A 20,331-nucleotide genomic window follows, 5' to 3' on the forward strand; every position below is an offset into this window, starting at 1 on the left:
CCTCCCCCCCCCGCCCTCCGCCCGCCCCTTCTCTTCGGGATGCCTGCCCGCGCGCCTGTATCTGCAGCCACGTCTGGCTGTGGTCTAGGTCGCTCATACAGTCACTTACAGAAACATGAAAATTGATAGGAAAGAAGAAGACAAAAGGAAAATAAACCAAGAAAATGCACTGTAATCAAAGAGAAACCTGGAACAAAGTCAGTCATGCCTAAATCAATTTCTGGTTGGGTTCCTTGAGTTGGCCACAGTTTTGCTTCTGAGCTTCCTGTAAATACCTCACAGTGGAAACATGATTGTTACCAGGTTATTGATGTTCCTAGAAGTAACAGATTCCTGGGAGAATCTGGGTAGGAGTCTCAGCCGTGCTGCAGGATTCAGAGTTCAGATCCCCATCGACCCTGAGGTCCTTTGATGGCGCTGGTGGTAGTTGCAGGTGCATTTGTCGGATGTCGATGCGTCAGGCCCTGTTCTTTGCCTCCTGTGCGTCACGCAGTCCTGTCCGCACGACTGAAATCCCATTTTCCGGTGAGGAAACAGCCGGTTCTATAACTAGTGGGCTTCTCGCCCGCAGCATCAGAGGTTCGGGCCAGAGAAGCCTGCCAGGGGCCGCCCTGCCTGCACGCCCTGCATGCTCAGCTGCGTCCCTGGCCTCCACTCGCTCGAGGACAGTAGAGCCTCCCTCCATTTTCTCCAAAATTGTCCCAGGCCGAGAGTGCTGCCTTGGCGGGAAGCGCGGCACTCTTTATATCATTTAACCTTATGAGACTCACAGAAGGCAGGCAGGTGGGACGCCATGAAGCCCTTTCTCACACGGGGCCTGGGTTTCGGGAATGTGACCCATTGAAGGACTCAGGGTCTGATCCTTGGGGAGCAGCTGAGACCAGGACCCAGTCTCACAGAGATGCTTGGCGGAGGGGGAGGGAGACAACGATCAAGAAGGGCTCCGGGCACCCCCACCTCCGCATGCTGGCTCCCAGTTGCCCACGGGAGGGAGGGGAGAGGAGGTTCCGGAACCAGAGCCCAGCGTCCGACGGGAGGAGGAGCCCCCACAGCTGTATCTCCTCTCCTCTCCTCCATCCCCCGTCATGCCCAAAACAGAGCCCTGCACAGAGCTGATGCCTGGTGGATGTGCTTTTTTGTTGTTGTTGTTGTTGTTAAGATTTTTTTTTTATTTATTTATTCGACAGAAGGATAGAGACAGCCAGCGAGAGAGGGAACACAAGCAGGGGGAGTGGGAGAGGAAGAAGCAGGCTCACAGCAGAGGAGCCTGATGTGGGGCTGGATCCCATAACGCCGGGATCACGCCCTGAGCCGAAGGCAGACGCTTAACCGCTGTGCCACCCAGGCGCCCCTGGTGGATGTGCTATTTTTCTAGTTTAACTCTTACGAGTAACTGTCAGTCCACGGGCTCTGAGGAAGCAGTCGGAAGATAAGTGGATGGGCTCTGCCCAGTGGGCATCACCGTTGTTCTCCCCAGAAGAGCAGAGGGGACGTTGGCGGGTCATCAGTTACCTGCTGATGAGGCTGCTCTGAGACATGGCCAGGAGGGGCCTAACTAGCCCAGGTCACCCCCTGCTCTTACTCGGGGTGGGAGGGGTGCAGTGTGGGGACATGTTCATAAAGAACAAAGGTTCACGTGTCCCGGTGATGTCTGCCAGTAGATAGAGCTCCAGGCAAACACTCGTGGTCTGGTTCCTGGTGACGGGCAGTGCACCAAGTTCCGCACTGGACCAAGTAATCGTATTTCCCCGTAGGGGCCTAACAGCGTTGTAAGTCTGATGGCTACACACTCTCCTTCTGTCTCCTTTGTTACCCTACGCACACGTGCCTTTAAGCAGTGGTTCCACGTTTTCTGACGTGGTCACGCTTGCTTCTGGAGGGTGAATATTTGCTATGAAGCGGAACGTGGGGTTTCCTTCACCTCCTCCTTACAAATGTAGGGCTCTCCCTCCATCCCATTTCCGGTGACCGACTGGTGGTTCTCCCCAGCCCTCTACGAGCAGTCCTGCGAGGCGTACAAGCACAGGGGCGAGTCCTCAGGGAGATACCACATCGACCCCGACGGCATCGGACCCCTGCAGCTCTTCCCCGCGTTCTGCAACATGACAGGTGAGTCAACAATTTAACTCCTACAAACGCGAAATCAGCCCGGTGAGCTGGTTAGCAGCTTTATTAGGATAACCTTGTGAGGTAGTGATTCAATAGTATTTGATATAAATGTTTAAAAAATAGTTAAAAAATGAAAATTCATAATTATGTGTTTATCTTCAAGCATGTACTCTGAAATATCTAGTAATACAATTTTGCCTATTAAATCTTAAAACAAAAGGTTTTTCAAGACTTACCTGATTGGATTAATGGATGTGCAAGTCAAAAGAATTTTCACCTGTTTTTTTAAAGATTTTATTTATTTTAGAGAGACAGCACGTGTGGGGGAGGGGCGAGGGGAGGGGGAGAGAGAATCCCAAGCAGACTCCCCTCCGATCACAGAGCCTGATGCAGGGCTCAGTCCCACAACCCTGAGATCACGACCTGACCTGAACTCAAGAGCAGGACGCCCAACCGACTGAGTCCCGGGCACCTGCATTTTCACCTTTTCGCAGTAAAAGCTGTGCGTTTCGGCTGGACACCACGGTGGTCTTCCAGCGAGTGTGGACATGCAGCGTGTGCTGTGGGCCCCTTAATTCCCATGCAGATCCAGTCTGCCTCTCTCTGATCACCACATCTGTTCCTGTGACTGCAGCTCCATCCCCGTGTCTTGTCCACACTGGAGCCCACCCCTACCCCTCAGCCCACGCTGCCCTGAGGCCCCTGGCCCCGGGCAGGACACCTTCCACGATGCCGTCCCTGCATCACTGTGTGACGTGAGCTCCCGTCTCCACACGGAACTGCCGCCTCTTTAAATTTTCTACCTTGCTGAGTTTCAGACACCGTTACCCAGATTTTAGACATGCAGTGTCTCCCGGTGCCCTAGGTTGGATTCTGTCCCCCCAAAACTCCCATCCCCTAGAAGCTGCGAGCGTGACTGTGTTTGGAAATAAGGTTTCTGCAGATGCATCCAGCTGAGATGCGGTTGTGCTGGGTGAGGGTGGCTCTGGGGCGAAGGCTGGTGTCCCGATGGGGGAGGGAGATGGGAACACGGACACAGGAGGGGAGGGGGCCGCGTGGCCAGCCGCAGACGGCCAGGGTTCCCAACACCAGCAGAGCTGCAGGAGGGCGCGGTCCCGCCACCCCCTCGGTCCAGCTCTGGGCTCTGGCGTGGGAGAATCGACCCGGGTGCCTGAAGCCACCAGGCTGTGGAGCTTGTAAGTTGGTGAAGACAATGCACCCTGTTGCAGACTTCCTGAGAAGAGAATCGTTGCTGCATAGACTTTAAAATGATTTTTGAATAGTTTAAAACCATTCCCATGAAATTTTTGATTTTCTGTCTCTATTCCCAAGATAAAATCTGACTGTTGCTGCCATTAACCAAAGCATTTGATCAAACGTGCATCAGGCAGGTGTCCCTCCCAGAGGGGAAGGGGTGGCCGGGACGGGGGTGGGGTGGGGGCGGGGGGCAGTGTGCCAGCAGCACGGCGCTCAGACGGGCGTGTCCACACCCGCGCCCAGACCCCCAGGCCGGTGGAGACACGGGTCCGCGCCTGACAGACAGCTGGGTCCAGTAAACAGTGAGGGGACGTCAGGGCTGGTGTCCAGGGATTCCTGGTTCCGGAGATAAACACAGCTCCCTCCTGGTGTCTTCTGCCCGGAGACAGGACATGGCCACCTGGTCCCTGCTGCACCTGGCATTCTGTGCGGACAACGGGTCTGGTGCTGGGAGCCCCTCTGGGTGTGCAACACGCTGCCTCGGAGGGGACGCCTGGGCTGGCTTGTCTGCCCACTGTGTCCTCCTGGGGGTCCACCCCCCAGACTTGGGGATGCCGTGCTTCGACCTATGGAAGAATGGAAGATGTGCCTTCAGTACTTGTGCACACGTACCACACGCGTGTGCCGGCACCAGATCTGGGCGGCGGTCGGGAGCACATGTGGACGGACGTGTATGCAGCTGACCTCCAGCAGCTTGTGTCCTCCGCCTTGGACTCTGACCCCATCCAGACTGTCTGTGCTGCGGTGACGCGACCCAGCCGACCCAGCCGTGCAGGCGCGTTTGGGGACGGAGCCCTCGCCAGCTGCCGCGGATGCTGAGGCGGTGGACTGCTGAGGCAGCGCGGTGCACTTGGCCGCGTCGTAGCCGCGGTTTTCCTGACCGTCGTGGTGGTGACTTCAGGGCACAGGTGATGAGGTCCCTCGTGCCCATCGACACCTGCTGGACCCTAATCATTTCCTCTTCATGGCCGCAGTCAGCCCTGGTCATCAGGCTGCAGCAGCGCGTCCTCGTTTCCCTGTCTCTCAGTCCCGGGCGTCCTGGGGGCTCACAAGGGGCAGACCCTCAGAACGGTCCCCCCACGTTGGCGCTGCCTCGCTCCAGAGCCTGCTCTCCAAGGGGGGGTCAGGGAAACACAGGAGGAGGAGAACGGGGCTAACCATGACCCCCTGAGAGTCTCTGCGGGATGGGAGGGTGGGCAGGGGCACGGTGGTAGGCGGGAACGGGCCCTCCCCAGGCAGGCCGGGCGCACGAGGAGGGCGGCTTCGGAGGAAGCCCCTGCCGCAGGTCAGCATGAGACTCAGAGTGGCCACTGAAGCAGGGTCCCAGACCTCACCCCGCCTCCTCGGCCCCGGGAGTCATGTGTCCCCTCTGCCCTAGGAACAGCCCGGCAGGCGACAGGGACCTGAAATCCACGGTTGGGCTGAAGGTCGTCATGGCTCTGAGGACGTCCGAGGTCTTCCTCGGGGCGGGAGGAGCCTCGAGAGCCCTGGGGACCCCTTCTCCTGGGCTCCGGGTCTCTGCCTCTCTGGGGGCAGCGATGTCACCTCGTCCCTCATCCCAGAGAATAGGGTCAGGTGCCAAAGGCTCACATCTAAGATAACTGACGTGTTTGTGGTGCTCACAGAATCCACCAAAATCGTAGTGGGAATTGGACTGTGTGGGAAGGAAGCCCAGGCAGACGGCAGAGGGCAGCTCGTGTGCCAGGCTGGAGGGCGGCCAGGGCGGCAGCTGCAGGGGCTGCACCCCAGAGGCAGAAGGCTCCCCACGTGTGCCCGGCAGTGTTCGTGGAGGAATGAGGCCCATGCAGCCCCTCCCAGGACAGAACACGGGCCGGGGCCACAGGACGTGGGATCCTCATCTCCGTGGGCACCTCTGGCTCGTCACAAAGGAGACACGGGCTGCCGCCTCCCATCAGTGAGGTCGATTGGCACAGATAGGACATCTTCTCGGTGCTTTGGAGGACCATGCGACTCCCTTGGGTCCCCGAGGCCGATCTCTGCATTGGAAATGTCCGCGTTTTCTCTGTTTCCTCTCGGGGACATAGGCCCAGCAGAGCCGCTGTGCGCCGATCACAGCTGTGTTTGGATTTACTTCCTGTGTGAATCGTACCACCTGCTCTCTGACGTGTTGTCAGGTCAGAGGAAAGGCGTGAGTCGGAACCTGGGGCGTTTTCATGGTAGAGCTGGTGTCACGTTTCCGTCCAGATGAACCCAGCCCCTGAATGAAACCAGCCTGCTGTGCCCAACAGTCCCCAGCTGTGTCCAGAGGGCGGCCCGTGATTTCCACGTCACACGGGCTCCAGGACTGGAGCAAACAGAGACCATGGGCCCATCGTCATACCTCCCTGTGGCCGTCGCAGCTCCCGTGTGAACCGTGCTGAGCCTGCCACCCCCAGCGACCCCAGGTCTGTCCCCACGAGAACAGGGAGGCACATGGCAGGTGACCCCAAAGCCCCCGCCCGCTCTATCCCCGTGGCCGCAGTGGCTTCAGAGCAGCAGAAATCCTGAAGAAACGAGCTACACCAGCTTTGCGGGCGCGGCCACCACATGCCACACAGCAGACGGCTCGCAGGACTCCATCGTCTGGCCACTCAGCGGCTGGAAGTCCTCTGTTGACGCGCACCGACAGCCACGGCCTGTGGATGTGACTCAGGCAGGAATGCCAGACACACGGACGGGGGTCACACAAAGAGCAAACCAGCAAAACCAAGTCCATACGGCCGCTTTCCAGGCCCCTTAATTGGACAAATCCCAACCAAAAGGGACAATTTAACCAATACTTTTTCACAGATGATGCTGGGTGACCAGACCACACAGAGAGAGTTCTGGCAATGGGGATTAGAAGAATCCACGTCCCCTTGTGCACCAGCATTCAGCATGCAGGGTTCACATTGCAGCCGCCGTGCCAGGTGGACAGAGGTGTCCCAGGTAGACAGAAGTACACTCAGGCAGACAGAGGGGTCCCAGGTAGACAGAGGTGTCCCAGGTAGACAGAGGTGTCCCAGGCAGACAGAAGTGTCCCAGGTGGACAGAGGTGTCCCAGGCAGACAGAGGTGTCCCAGGTGGACACAGGTGTCCAGGCAGACAGAGGTGCACCAGGGTAGGCAGAAGTGGCCAGGGGTCATGGCACTGTCACAAGCCAGGGCATCTCACCCTGCAGAGCAGGGTCAGGTGTGGGTCCAGAAAGGCCACCTCTCCTTGCCCCCAGGTCTGAGCGGAGCAGGCGTGTGATGCCACGGTCACCTACAGGGAGCCTGCAGGTCAGTGCACGTGAGAGGACCACAGGTTGCTGACGGTGTCAGTGATTCTCCAGTGAAGAAAAGAGTGCTGTTAAAGTAGAAAAGCCATTGTTTGTCTTGCATTACTTTAGATTATTAGAGAAATTTAATAACTAAGTTATACGTCTTTTTCTCTCCCATAAATGTTGTCTGGCTAAGAATCCAGAAACACCCACTTTCACGAAAGGATCAGCTCAGACATAAATGACACACTTCATCACAGGAAGACCACCCTCTCCCATGATTTAAGGGTTAGAGTCCCACCGGCGCTGACTCTGCGTCTGCCCACTAGAAGGTGACCGGCGGTGCTGAGTGTCCAGCTCAGTGACCTCCTCTCCTTTCTCTCCCGCTCCACCCATGAGACATCCCGTGGACCGTCATGCAGCACAATGGCTCAGCCCTCACCAGGGTCAATGGCGCAGACCAGGAGAACCCGCACTGGGCGGCGTTCCAGTACGAGGCCAACCTGGAGCAGCTGCTGGCCGCCATCGCCCACGCCGGGCACTGCCAGCAGCTGCTGGAGTTCCACTGTAGGAAGTCTCGGCTCCGGTACTCACGAGGTAGGTGCCCACGACGTGCCCAGGTCAACGGCCCCTGCCAGCCCCCCCCAGCCCCCGCTGAGGTGCAGGTGAAGGTGGCATGGAGCACAGGTCTAGCTTGATCTAGGGGCAGAAGCTTACCTTTCTCCGTCGCATGCAGACTGCCTCTCAGTGCTGCTTCAGGCTGTGCCTTTCTTCCTTCTGACCGAGTCCCTGTTTCTTGTGTGTTCTGTTCATGCCCTGCATCCCGGTCCTCACTGCTGTTCCCCTGCATCCGGCCCTGATTTCTCAAACCACCCACCAGTTCACTGTTTATGAAGGGACGTGTCTTTCTGGACATGGCTTCCACCACGCGTGCTCCTGTTTGGGAAGCTCTCAGGCCCTCCGTGTGCTCCCCCGCAGGGTCCCGGGACTCCCAGGCAGAGCCGCTCTCACCCAACCCCACACTGGCTTCTCAGCTCGTTTCCTCATGTGGATGCACGGTGTGGACAGTGCACGTGATGACGGTACAAGCTCGTCCTTGAATTTTGCAAATCACTCCTCTTTTCACCCACAAGGGAAATGGCAGAAAAACATATGTAGCCTCAGATTAAAGCCAGTTCTGCGAAGAAGCAGTTGCAGATTGAAGGGAAGGACAGCCAAGGGCTTGCGCAGGTGGTCAGGCTCTCCCACTCCCAGGTGGACCCCCCTGCCTCCCCCAGATCTCTGTAGTGCACAACAACTCACAGACGCAGCCAGAGGCCCCTGGTGTCATGACACCCTTTGGAGAATCGCTGTTGGTGGGAGAGATGAGTGGAAGTTGAAAACACTTAAAAAATGCAGTGCAGTGATGTCATTTCTCTCTGGTCTGAAACCATAATGGTGAAATGATTAAAATTTTAGTGTTATTATCAAAATATCTATTAAATATTTTAAATGCCGTCAGCCTCCCTGCAATGAGCTTTCAGCTTAATTTGGAAGAAATTCATCTTAGATGCCTTTTGGCACAACTCTCTTCCTGGACCCACGGGGAGTTGGCAATGGCCATGCGTTTTCTTGCAAGCGGTTGTCAGTCCTGGGTGGAGAGGTCCAAATCCGACAGGGAGCAGGGTGGACGGGCCACGGCACTGCCACACACTGGGAGCTCAGAGTGTCTCGGTGGCCACTCAACCACTCAGAGGCGTGGAGGAACGTCCACACCGCCCTGCCTCCCACCAGCCCCATGGGCGCATGCTCCCGGTGCGCCCTCGCTCATCACCGCTCCTGGGATTGGGGTTTCCTGGGGCTCCTGGACACACCTTCCCTCCTTCGGTGGCCCAGGGCGTTTGGAAGGAGTCATAACCAGGCAGCCTCAGGCTCTGGTCCAGTGGGAGTGTCGCTGCTCAGGAGCTCGTTCAGAACAGAAGATATGCTGGGGGGGTGGTAAAGGGTTTGCTCTGGGGAGGCGTGGACTCGCTTTTCAGCACAGCGGCGCCCCAAACAAGCCAGGCCTCGGTGGGGATATGCCCCACGTGGCGCCCAAAGGAGCCTTGCAGCCAGGGCCCTGGAGAGGGTGCTTCCGGGAGCCTGCCCGTCTGCTGGGCGGTTTCGATCCAACTGGCATTCAGATCCGCAACACGTGTCAGCTTCTAGTGGAGCTGTGAGTGTTCTAATCCTGACGGCAACTCAGTTTTTAATATAATTCTTGAAGAAATCACACAATTTTGCTGATTAGAAATTATTTACTGCCGTGACGGGAAGACTTGGGTGCTATCGTTTATTTTCAAGGGACGTAATCAGACAACCCAAGGCTGGGTTAGAATTCCCCCAGCAGCACCCTCCGGCTACAGTGTTAAGAAGAGGGTCGTTCCTGAAGCAGGTGTGTTCTTGCTGCGGGTTTCTCTGTAACGGTCTGGGAGAGAAGGGGTCATCTGGGGGTGGCAGGGCATGGGGGCCAAGCAAAAGTCACCTTTCTCAAACCTGTTTTTCAGATGGAACCCCTCTGAGCTGGTGGGTTGGAAGCACCCAGGGGACACACATGTACCGGGCGGGTTCTGCGCCCAAGGCCCAGATGTGCGCGTGTGGCTTAGCGGGGAGCTGCGCGGACCCCCGGTATCACTGCAACTGTGACGCGGACCTGGATGAATGGTGAGTTGCTTGGGATTTCCTTCCACGCGGTGTGCTTTTGCTATCGCCGGAAATGTGAACGTTCGTTAGATGCTCCACGGCTAGGCCAGGGATGACGGCAGAATGGGTTAGAAACATCTGTGCGGATAAAATACGATACCGTTAATCTGAGTTAATTGAGATCAGTGATTTGCTGGCTTGCGTTCTTTCTTTTCTTCATTTCCTGTTTCTTTCTTCTAACGTCTTCGTCACGGGCAAGGACACACCCACGATCGGCAGAGCAGCACTAGCAAGCCCCGTGTTCCCATCACCAGCCACCGCTTGCGGTCAGCCTCGCAGCATGGGCGCCCCGCCTGCTCCCCCCTGCCTGGATTACTGTTGAGCAAGCCCACACATCGTACCATCGCATCCCTCGATATTCTGTTATCATGATAAATCCACAGTGAATCATTTATACTTTTTGTTCAGTATGACATCGGCCTCATTATAATTTCTGTAAGTTTTGGATTCTGCCTAATTAAGTTCACTTAAGCCGTCTCTGCTTGACAGGACATAGTTTCTGAAGAGTGTCCCTCCCGTATGATTGACAGGAAGGGGTCCCTGATCAGACAGGCTCCGGGGATGAAGTTCTGTGAGGCATGCTGCTGGACAGGCGGGCTGGGCTTGCGTGCCACCGGCTCTGAGAGGGCGTCCAGAATTATCTAATCACATAGTGGGTCAAATCAATTTATATTTAAAACCATATGCATCACACATAGACCACGCTTTGGAAACACAGGTGTAAAACTGGCACTCCACACGTAAATGAGGAGTTGTCTCATGGAGGTAGAAAATCCGTGAAATTAGGGGCGCCTGGGTGGCACAGCGGTTAGGCATCTGCCTTCGGCTCAGGGCGTGATTCCAGCGTTATGGGATCGAGCCCCACATCAGGCTCCTCTGCTGTGAGCCTGCTTCTTCCTCTCCCACTCCCCCTGCTTGTGTTCCCTCTCTCTCTGGCTGTCTCTATCTCTGTCAAATAAATAAATGAAATCTTTAAAAAAAAAGAAAAAGAAAAAGAAAATCTGTAAAATTAGAAAACTGGCTAACTACACGTGAGGATGAAGAACTTGCACTGCATATTGATTTTTTTATTTATTTGTAAAGTGGAGATGTTTTGAAATCTCTGGGATTCATGCTTCAAATGTATCACCAGTTTAAAAATGCTTTTAGCTCAAATGCTTTAGGTATCGCGTTTCTGCGCTCCTCTGAGCACAGGTCCCGGACACCAGAATCACCCCTAAAAGATCGAAGGGATCAATGTGATTTATTCGGCTGCAGGACGTCTGTATACCCGGGAATTGAGACAAGATCGGGCTGCTGTGGGTGGGGGAGTAATGAATAAGAAACATTTCTGGTGGCACGGCTCGGAGCAGGGCCCTTGGTCATTGAAGTGATGTAGGAGCAGAGGTGGCCCTGGGTGAGGATGTGCAGGGGCTTCTGGCAGGGCTGAATGGCTCTGACGGCCGGGGTCTGGGAACTGGAGACAACTTATGGACAAGACATGGGGACGAGACATGGGGGGACCTGTGTATCTGTGGCTTCCTGTCAGTGACCAACAGGGTGTCCACCAGGGAGAAACCTCAGAAAGCTGCAAGACCAGGTAGCTTATCCAGAGGGCATGAGCCCCCTTTTGCCCTCTGACCCCCTGATGGCTGCACTGTGGTCCCTATGACTCATTCCCATTGCGAATGATGTTTCCAGTTATGGGGGAAGCATCACTGATCCTTCTGGATATTATCCAAAGATTCACTTGTAGAATTTCTGCGTCCTGTCTGCACAACGTGGAGTCATGTGGTCAGAGCCCCCAGGAGCAACGCTAACCTAGAGCCATAGACACCACCGGCCACCTTGGGCAGCTCGTGCCAGTGGACCAGGAAGCAAAGGGAAGAGCTCCTTGTCCATGGCTGCAGAGGACTGTGTCTGTCGTGCTCAGCTGGGTTGCCTCTGTGCAAATGGGGTGGAGAGCTCATCTTGAACCCAGAGAATTCTCTGGTCTTCTCTGCCACTGACTCGCCCAGGACATGGCAGTCATAGCAACCACAGCCTGGTGAGGGAGAGGCCAAAGGTCAGACCCTCAGGAATGCCCTTTTGACACGTTGCCATTCTTGGAGCATTTCATTAACTCTTGGCACAGTAAAAGGTCCCAAACTTGTCTTGTACTTTCTCTGCCCCAGCTTCGGAAAATGCCATTTCTACAGGAAGACCTGGTTCCTTCAGGAAAGGGTGGTACTTGGGTATCAGTACTTGGAACTGGGTGTGCTCAGTGCTACTGGAAGGTCTTTTTTTTTTTTTTAAGATTTTATTTATTTATTTGACAGAGAGACAGCCAGCGAGAGAGGGAACACAAGCAGGGGGAGTGGGAGAGGAAGAAGCAGGCTCCCAGCGGAGGAGCCTGATGTGGGGCTTGATCCCAGAACGCCGGGATCACGCCCTGACCTGAAGGCAGATGCTTAACGACTGTGCCACCCAGGCGTCCCGCTACTGGAATGTCTTAAAATCCATGACCTCACCAATCCCAGTGCAATGCCATGGGATAAATTCTAACCACACTCTTTCTGTAATTGTATCTCCCTTCCCAACAGCAAGAAACCTGGTCCTTATTTCCTAAAAAGCATGTGCTTCTATTCTCTGTCCTAGAATTTGCAAAAAGCGCTTTCAGAATTGTTAGCCCAAAACTTGAGGCGGGGGACAGAGGAGAAAGACAGAGAGGAGGCCTACTGATAGAGCTAACATTTCCTTCAAGGTTTGAGTTTTTCTTGTCCATCCCCAAACTCATCCCTCCATCTTTACCTCCTCTAGCACTTTATCAGGCTCCATTCCGCCTTCTCCACCATCTTTTTTTCATACCCATCCCCATCTCATTTGTTCTCTTTCTCTCTCTCAATCCCTGGATCCACTTCTCTCTCCTCCACACTTCCCCCTCCACCACCCTTCGCTACAGGTCACCAATCTCATTATTTCCTGGTTTATCTTTCCTATGTTTATGTTTGCATAAATAAGTAAATACTTGTGTAGTTTATTATTTTCCCCTTCTTTTTTACACTAAAGGTAACATATTCTCAGTATTTTTTATAAACTTCATTCTTTTTCATAGCTATGTCCATTGTGCGGACATACCATAATTTATTCAAACACAGTCTTGTATACGGGCAGGTATGTTGCTTGTGGCAAATCACAAACCATTCTGCAAAGAATGGCAGTTTTGCTAGACGTGACCCAGTTCTTCTCAGCGTCCTTACCCGTTTACACTCCCGCCAGCAAGAGAGGAGAGTGCTTTATTACTGATGCCATATTATTCAGCAAGAAGTGACGTATTCATGATGCTGGGTTTTCTTATCCAAGAAAAAGGAACACACAATCACTTTTATGTATCTCAGGAAAGTTTTCTTCTAATCATTTGGTACATTTCCTGTTAAATTTAGTCCTTGATCATTTTATCTTCCTCCTTGGTACCAAAAGTGGAGTTATCATTACATCCTCTAGCTGGTTGTTGCTTATGTGTGAAGGCATGTTTTTGTTGAATATGTTGGATAGCAGTGGAGTCTGTGGCCTCACGATCTGAGTGGGAATGTCCCCAGCCTGCCCATTAGATGAGCTTCTGGCTTCAAGACCAAGGTATTTAGGTGACACAGACAATGATAACAGAGATGTAGGCATATATATAGGTGTCATCTGAACTTATGGAATCACTTTAAGGAAGTACCCATCAATGCTTACTTCCTGAACGTCTCTTAGAAATGTGTGTTGACACTTGTCGAATCTTCAGCATTTATAGAAATAAGCAATTTATTTTTCTCCTTATATATAATAATTTAGTGGGTAATGTTAATGAACTTCCTTATATTTAAATTGGAACAAATTCCACTTGGTCACGTCATACCATTTTTTGGTGTGGTATTATTTACTAATATTTTAGCTAGAAGGCTTTCATCAACCTTCATAGGTGAGCTAGTCTTTATCAGATTTAGGAATCAAATTTTCAGATGGAAGGGCCTTTTAAAAATGTTTATATTTTCAGTTTTATTCTGGTCTGATCAGAGTACGTTTATAATATTTTTACTGTAAGGAACTTACTGTCACTTTCTCTGTGGTATGGTCAATGACTGGGTTAGTGAATGTCCCATGTGAGCTTGAGAAGAAGCTGTATTTCTTTTTATTGGGTGTAACTTTTGGTATATTACCGTAAGATTTACCCACCAATCATGTCATTCAGGTCTTGTACATCCTCACTCATTTCATATCATATTATCATATTATTGGTGAGTTTCTATGCCTGACTCCTTGCATTTTCTGTAGACTTTTCCTCAGAAGGTGGTTGGTCTGATACTTTGGAGTAGAAGCATTTAGAACAGCTCTGCCTGCATTGCACTTTTGGGCTTCAGATGCTGTGATGCCCCCTTTGTCATTCCCAGGGCTTGAGTCTGAACTGCACTATGACACCAGGATCACCCCTGATTTCCTTGTCATGCAAATGGCAGGTGGGCCACTGCCCTCTCCTTTTCAGCCTTCCTGAGGCACTTTGTGTGGGTGGGTCTCTGGTTTGCAGTGGACTGTTGTATCTTAGTGTGGGAGCCAAATCTGAAATTTTCTGTGTTTTAAAAGTTTAATTAAATCCATTCATTGGGTTTAATATTCACTGATAAAGCTCATACATTTGGGTTCAAATCTATCATATTATTTTATGTTATAGTTATTAACGTAAATTGTTACATTTGCTGTGTTTCTTTTTTCTTTGATCTTCTGCAAAGTTATTTCTTCAGTAGTTAGGGACTGTTTGCTTTTTTGTCCTTGTAATGACATGCATAGTCAATTCTTTTAAAAAGACTTTATCCTGTGGTTTTCTTATTTAACCCATTACTCTCTGGTTTGTAGGGTTTTTTTTTTTTTTAATTCCCTTTTGTTCTTACCTGGTACCCATGTGATCACCAGGAAACCTACTCAGCCTCCCCTCTCTTTCCCGCGTCCTCCCTCTGCAGCATTTCCATCTTGCCAGAAAACAGCACTAACGTGGTACAGCATGTATCATGCAAAATGCCATTCACCCACCACTTCTGTCCCAGATCTCCAGTTACTTCCAGCTTTGCTGATGGAAGGTTGTCCGAAGGTCTGTCATTCATCTTCTGTCTGTCTTTCTTTGGAGGATGTGCTGGGGGTTTCATGTTCATGCGGCTGCTGCTGACTCTGGTTGCAGATGACACTTTACTGCCCTGACCGGGGCTGGGCCAGCACCTCAGGTGACTTCAGGGCACCTGGAGGCCTTGTGAGGTTTTCCAGCTCCCTAAATCTTCTCATGAATGTGTCTATAGGATTCAGCATCCAGACCTGCAGGACCTTTCATTAGTTTATTTCCTAGAGACTTTATATCTTTGATGCTCATGTGAACAGTTTCCACGTCACTGGCCTTGTGTCCTGCGGCCCGACTAGACTCCTGTTCTGAACTTCCGTGGACAGTCTGTAGATTCCTTTGGATTTTCTGCACATGGAGTCACTTCTCCACAATCAATTACAATTTTATTTCTTTGTTTCCAAAGAATATTTCAGTTATCAAACTTAAATGGGTAATATTTCAGTTATCAAACTTAAATGGGTACATCAGTGTTTTTTCTATGATTGTTTCAACCACTGTGAATGTGTGATATTGCTGATACAGGAAAACATTTAACTAACCAAGAAAGTTATTAGTGATAATATATTTTTATATAAGTAAAATTTCTTATAAGGTCAAAATCACTCCATTTATTTGGAACGGTCTCCAAATTTGGTCATAAAAGTTGTTCTGAATGATCTCGTAGTCAATTGAAACCATTACGAAATGTTGGGGTTGGCCAGCTGCTCCCCCTCTCTTCCTTCCCAACCTCTGAAACTACCCTGAGTCACATTGTGCACCCCTCGAAGTCCTCACAAAACAACAATCGTATGGCTCCTTGGAAAATCATAAGTGTTATTTCCGTAGTTTTAGGAGTTGCTAAAAATAAACTGTAAAGTCCTCCTTTTGGACTCTTGACGCTGGGCCCTTCGAGGCAGACAGAGAACACAGAAAAACCACGAGCACCTGTTAACTAGGCTGTTTTGAGTAAATGTACCCGGCAAATCAGTAATTACGTGAGACAAATGGGACCTCGGAGACCCTGCATAGTTACACAATATTGTGAGGACAAGTCTTCCCATCAGCTCCACAAAAACATGGTTTTCAAACCAACGCCGAGCAGAGGTGTGTTTCATTATCTTCCCCAGCACACGTGTGATGCACCAAGATAAGTCTGCAGCGTTCCTAGTCCTCTAAAAATGTCACTGTTATACCCTCAAAGAAAAGGACTGGTTTCTGCAAAGCAGTTCTTCAAAAACTCACGGATCACAGTGAGGAACTACGGCTGGGTTTCCCCCCGCGTGCCCGTCTCCACAGGACGTGCTGGCGTGTCGGCGAGATTGACAGCGGAAGACGCGCTCGGTCCGGCCGACTTACCACGTGGCCATGAGCCACGCCACCCGCCGGTCTACCGCATTTATGCCAACGTCAAGCGTCAGTGGATTTGGAAAACCCACGTTCTGCTTTCTTTGTTAGCGTGAAGAGATAGAAGCTTAACCAGGTGAAGCAGAAGACCGTCAAGGCTGAATTTGGCGGACGGTCCAATTCCTTCGACAGAATACGCCTTACTGTTCGATTTTAATGTTTCTGTTTTCGTATCTCGGCATCTGCACTAAATACAGCTCAAGACTGCTTTGAACTCAGGAAGAAAAATTCGAATAACAATCTCTAGTTTGATCTAAAAATAATGCTTCCTCTTTTACCTTTGATAACTTTTTTTTCCTGTGGAACAAGGGAACATCTAACTGCACAAAAAAGGAGTGACCGACGGGGGTGACCGGCTCTTCCTTCCCCGTCTGCGGAGGCAGGATGGGGAGAGGTGCAGAGGACGGTACTGCCAGCCCGGCCCCTGCAGACTCAGGCACCAGCAGGTCAGAGCCTCCATCGTCATAAATCAGAAATCCACACAAAGTTGAAGCCCCTCATAAAACCAGGAGGATGTTGGAGAAAATGAGAAGAACCCTCTGGTGCTAGAGAAACAGGGACTGGCCAGGCGAGCTGCCCGCTGCCCACCTCGCTCTGTCCCCGGAGATGCTGCTGTGTCTCCACTGGACACTCCCTTCTGCAGAGCGTGACGGCAGCCACGCAGCCACACAGGTCTCCTGGATGAGGGCAGGGACTGCACCTGCCCCCTGGTCCCGAGCAGGGTGTGAACAGAGAGCACATTTCCCAACCACCTTCCCACACACCATCTCCCTGACCAAAGTTTAGACAACATTGTGCCAAATTTTATCCCCAAGTTGGTTTCAAATAAGTTTTTAAAATTATAAAATTAATAAGGAGGGACAAAATAAAAACAAGGTAGTCTTTAAAAAGTAACAATAATGAAAATAAAGTTCTGAGCAAAAACATTGTTTATATAAGCATGTTATGTGGACTATTGTGTATTGCTGATAGGTAACCCGACCAATGCAGTCACTTACCCACAGGACACCTAATACTGCATGAATACATATAAACTTCATGCTAGTCCTGTGCTATATTTAGAAGAACAGTCAACTGCTTAATTGGGTTGGAATGTGACCTCAGGTGTACTCAGAAGACCCCACTTCTGAATCGGCCACCTGCCTTCTCTGAGGTCAGCGGTGTGGATGCTCTGGGCTTGGAAAGGACCTGGTAAAAGTGTTGCGCATGGACCGTTTGGTGGGTGAGCTCCCTCTGCTGACCCCACACGGCACTAGTGGGCATTTTCTCCCCCAGGACTATAAGGAGTCCTTATAAGCTGTCCTATAAGGAGCACCTGCCCGTGACACACATCGTGGTCGCAGACGCAGCCCGCCCGAGCTCTGCCGCAGCCTACAAACTGGGGCCTCTGCTGTGCCAGGGAGACCGTGAGTAATGTCCAAAGGACCTCTTTCCTGGGAGTGGTTGGTCAGCATGACGGCAAGGGGGCCGCCATGTGTTAAGCAGCATTGCATTCCATCAGGTGCTGAGGAAGGAGGGATGATGTCCCTTTGTCAACTGAGAAAGGGGTCAATGCTCTGCAGCTCTTACTCGATACTTGATACAAACCATCACTGTGGAATGCAGGACAGGTCTGAGGCCCGGAAGCTTCAGAGCCCGTCCACTCAGAGTGGCCAAGTGCCCCCAGAGAAGGTTCCAGAGAGCTTGCAGTTCAGGAGTAGCATGAGACAATTGGGAATTTCTTCTGTTCATTCCGTTTCTCAGTTAGCGTTCCAGTCGGGGTGCAGGCAAAGAGGACGGTCACCGTGTTTGAGCCCTGCAGCCATGAGGACAACTGCTGGACGTCAGGCGGAAGTCCAGTTAGGGGCTCAGGGCTTCAGAACAGACTTTTGGGAGCTGTTATGTGTGTTGCTGGAGGTGCTTTATAATTTTTGCTCATTGTTCTTGATTTCATCAGGTTTGGGGAGAAATACATTGTGTGTCCCAGCTCTATCCCACTGTCTTTGCCTAGAGTCCGTATGCAAACATTTTACCTATGGGAAAAGGGGTGGTCTTCGTTTTTTGATGGTCTGAACTGCAAAGCCATTTAAAAATCTTTGACATTTGCATTCTGAAGCCCATTTTATTCAATTATTTTTTCGGATAATGTATTCCATTAAAATTTTAAATGTTCTGAGCATCTGCCTTGGTGCTATGGCCAAGGACACGCAGTCTGGAAACCGTTGTCAGCATCCTGTGGTATGGAAAGCCATTACTGAGCCCCTGAAATGGGCTCCCTCGGTTCGTCCGTGGTGGCTGCAGCAGCTGCCTGGGACTCGAGGCTGCACAGGGCACATTAATATTTCGGGTGTGCCAGCGATGATAAACCTGGGGCAGAGGACAGGCTCACAGGACCAGTGATGATTTCATTAATTTCTCCTCCACTCGGCTCTGCTACCAAAACCATCTCAGAGGCAGGTAGATGGGTCCCATTTTCAAAGACCCTGGGCAACAGCCTTTACGGCCTCCACAGTGCCGGTCCCACCCGGGTCGGCACGTCCACCATTTTTAAATGCTTACAGCAGATGATTGCCTTCCTTCGGATTCCTTTCTCTGATTTCCCTGGCTGCCCTCCTCCACCTCCACGTCCTCGGTCTTCCTTCCCCACTCCCATTTGTTCCACAAATAACATGAGCACAATTACAGGAAGACACATTATGAAACCAAAATGAAAGAAGTATCCAACCTGCTCACAGCTCAAGAAAAGAGGAAATATTACCCAGACATTTAGTCAGACAACTATGGAGTGTGTCCACCAGGATGCAAGACAGGAGGCCATCGCTGTCCTCCTGGGGCAACGGGGATAAGACGAGTCCACATGCACATGCAGGATGGCGTGTGCATGCAACTGAAAGAACAGGCTGGTCCAGACGTCTGTGGAGTGACCACAGACAGGGCAGAGGGAGGGGCTTGGCCCTGCTCACATGCTGTCCCTGGAGAGGCTGCCCGCTGCCCACGGGAGTCATCTGAGGACAGGTCCCCTGGATGGTGCGTGTCCAGAGAGAAGGAAAGGGGTCAAGGACAGAGCCCTGCACGGGTCAGGGCAGTCTGGCTATCCTGGACAGACAGAGCCAGAGAGGAGGAAACCCAGAGACCAGGAAATGTGCAGGGAAGAGGCAGACCGCTCGGGAAGGTGGGAGCGGCTGTCAGACCTCCCGCGCGCCAGCCCCACGAGGCCACGGCAGCTTCCGTCCCAGATACGCACGAATTCGTGGCGGATGGCGGGTGCACACAGAAAAACACGGGAGCGTCTTAGTGTCTTACTTCACGTTTTATCTGCACCTAAACTAAGGTGGGAGGGCTGGCGAACCTTTGGGCCCAAGGTGCCTTCTTCCTACCTCCTTGGGACCTGCTGGCTCCAGCTGGCCCTTGGGATAGACGTGTTTCTGTAGACGGCAAGCGTGTCTGTCGTGTCTTTGGGGTATCAGTCATCCTTGCAGGGGCCACCAGTATGAGGACAGCTCCCCGCAGATCCAGACGGGAACGCAGACCCTGAAGGCTGAGCGGCTTCTGTCTGCTGGTCATGTGAATAACTTCAGGAATAGTTCTCACTTTCCGTGAGCTCCGCGAATTTTATCCTGCACGTGCCTCCCCCACACAGGGCAGCAGGTTTCTGTGTAGACGTGCGAATAGCTTTGCTCTCCTCCCACTGGCCTGCGGACCAAAACCGGCATCATATCCAGCCACGTATTTCATTATTTTCATTTTTGTTTTCCTTTATCGTTGGTCCCAATTGTTATTTCTAAAAACACTACGAATTTCAAGAGAAGCCGCTGACGTATTGGACCGATGCACGAGTGTGCATTCCCTAAGCGGCAGCCGTAACCGCTCGTGTTTTCTCTCTGAGAAGCTGGGTTTACCCATCTCTTAAACAATCAGAAAGATGGATTAGACTAGAAAAATCTTAGTCATCTTAGTAATTTCATAATTTATACTTCCAGTTTTAAGATTTTTTATTTTCATACACCTTGATTTTTTTAAATGATTTTTTATTATATTATGTTAGTCACCATACAGTACATCCCCGGTTTCCGATGTAAAGTTCGATGCTTCATTAGTTGCGTATAACACCCAGTGCACCATGCAATACGTGCCCTCCTACTACCCATCGAAACATCTTTGTTTTATAACATTGAGTGCCTTTAACATGGTCTCCATTCCTTTATGAATAAGCTTTCTTTAAGAGTTCAACGGGAATAGCACCATGGTCCTTCCACATGTGGTTGCAGGGACTCTTGGGACCGGCAGTCAACTGGCATCCCCGTCATGGAGCAGCCCAGGACCTGGTCCCGGGAAGCCCTGTACAGAGGAGACCCTCTTCACCTAATTATGCTCTAGAAAAAATAAAACATCTCCAAAATGTATCTCCACAGAAAAGCCAGCAAAACGGGCTGCTGCTCCATGTGAGTCTTGGGAAAACCTGAACACCGAGTCCTTGATTTGCCCCCCCTTGCCCCCCAGCCAGAAAGCTGCAGAGCAGACCAGCTTGGCAGGA

General features: G+C 51.6%; 1 protein-coding gene across 1 annotated transcript in view; it reads left to right on the plus strand.

Moving 5' to 3' along the window:
* The window catches only part of LOC105238023 (contactin-associated protein-like 4), a 97,713-nt gene that overhangs the window by 71,446 nt on the left and 5,936 nt on the right, over positions 1-20,331 (plus strand). The window contains 5 exon segments of the mRNA XM_034667672.1: positions 404-525; positions 1,941-2,109; positions 7,007-7,204; positions 9,133-9,289; positions 17,094-17,224. Coding sequence (XP_034523563.1) covers positions 404-525; positions 1,941-2,109; positions 7,007-7,204; positions 9,133-9,289; positions 17,094-17,224 — 777 coding nt within the window.

The sequence above is a fragment of the Ailuropoda melanoleuca genome, chromosome 8 (assembly GCF_002007445.2).
Source record: "Ailuropoda melanoleuca isolate Jingjing chromosome 8, ASM200744v2, whole genome shotgun sequence".
Taxonomy (NCBI): Eukaryota; Metazoa; Chordata; class Mammalia; order Carnivora; family Ursidae; genus Ailuropoda; species Ailuropoda melanoleuca.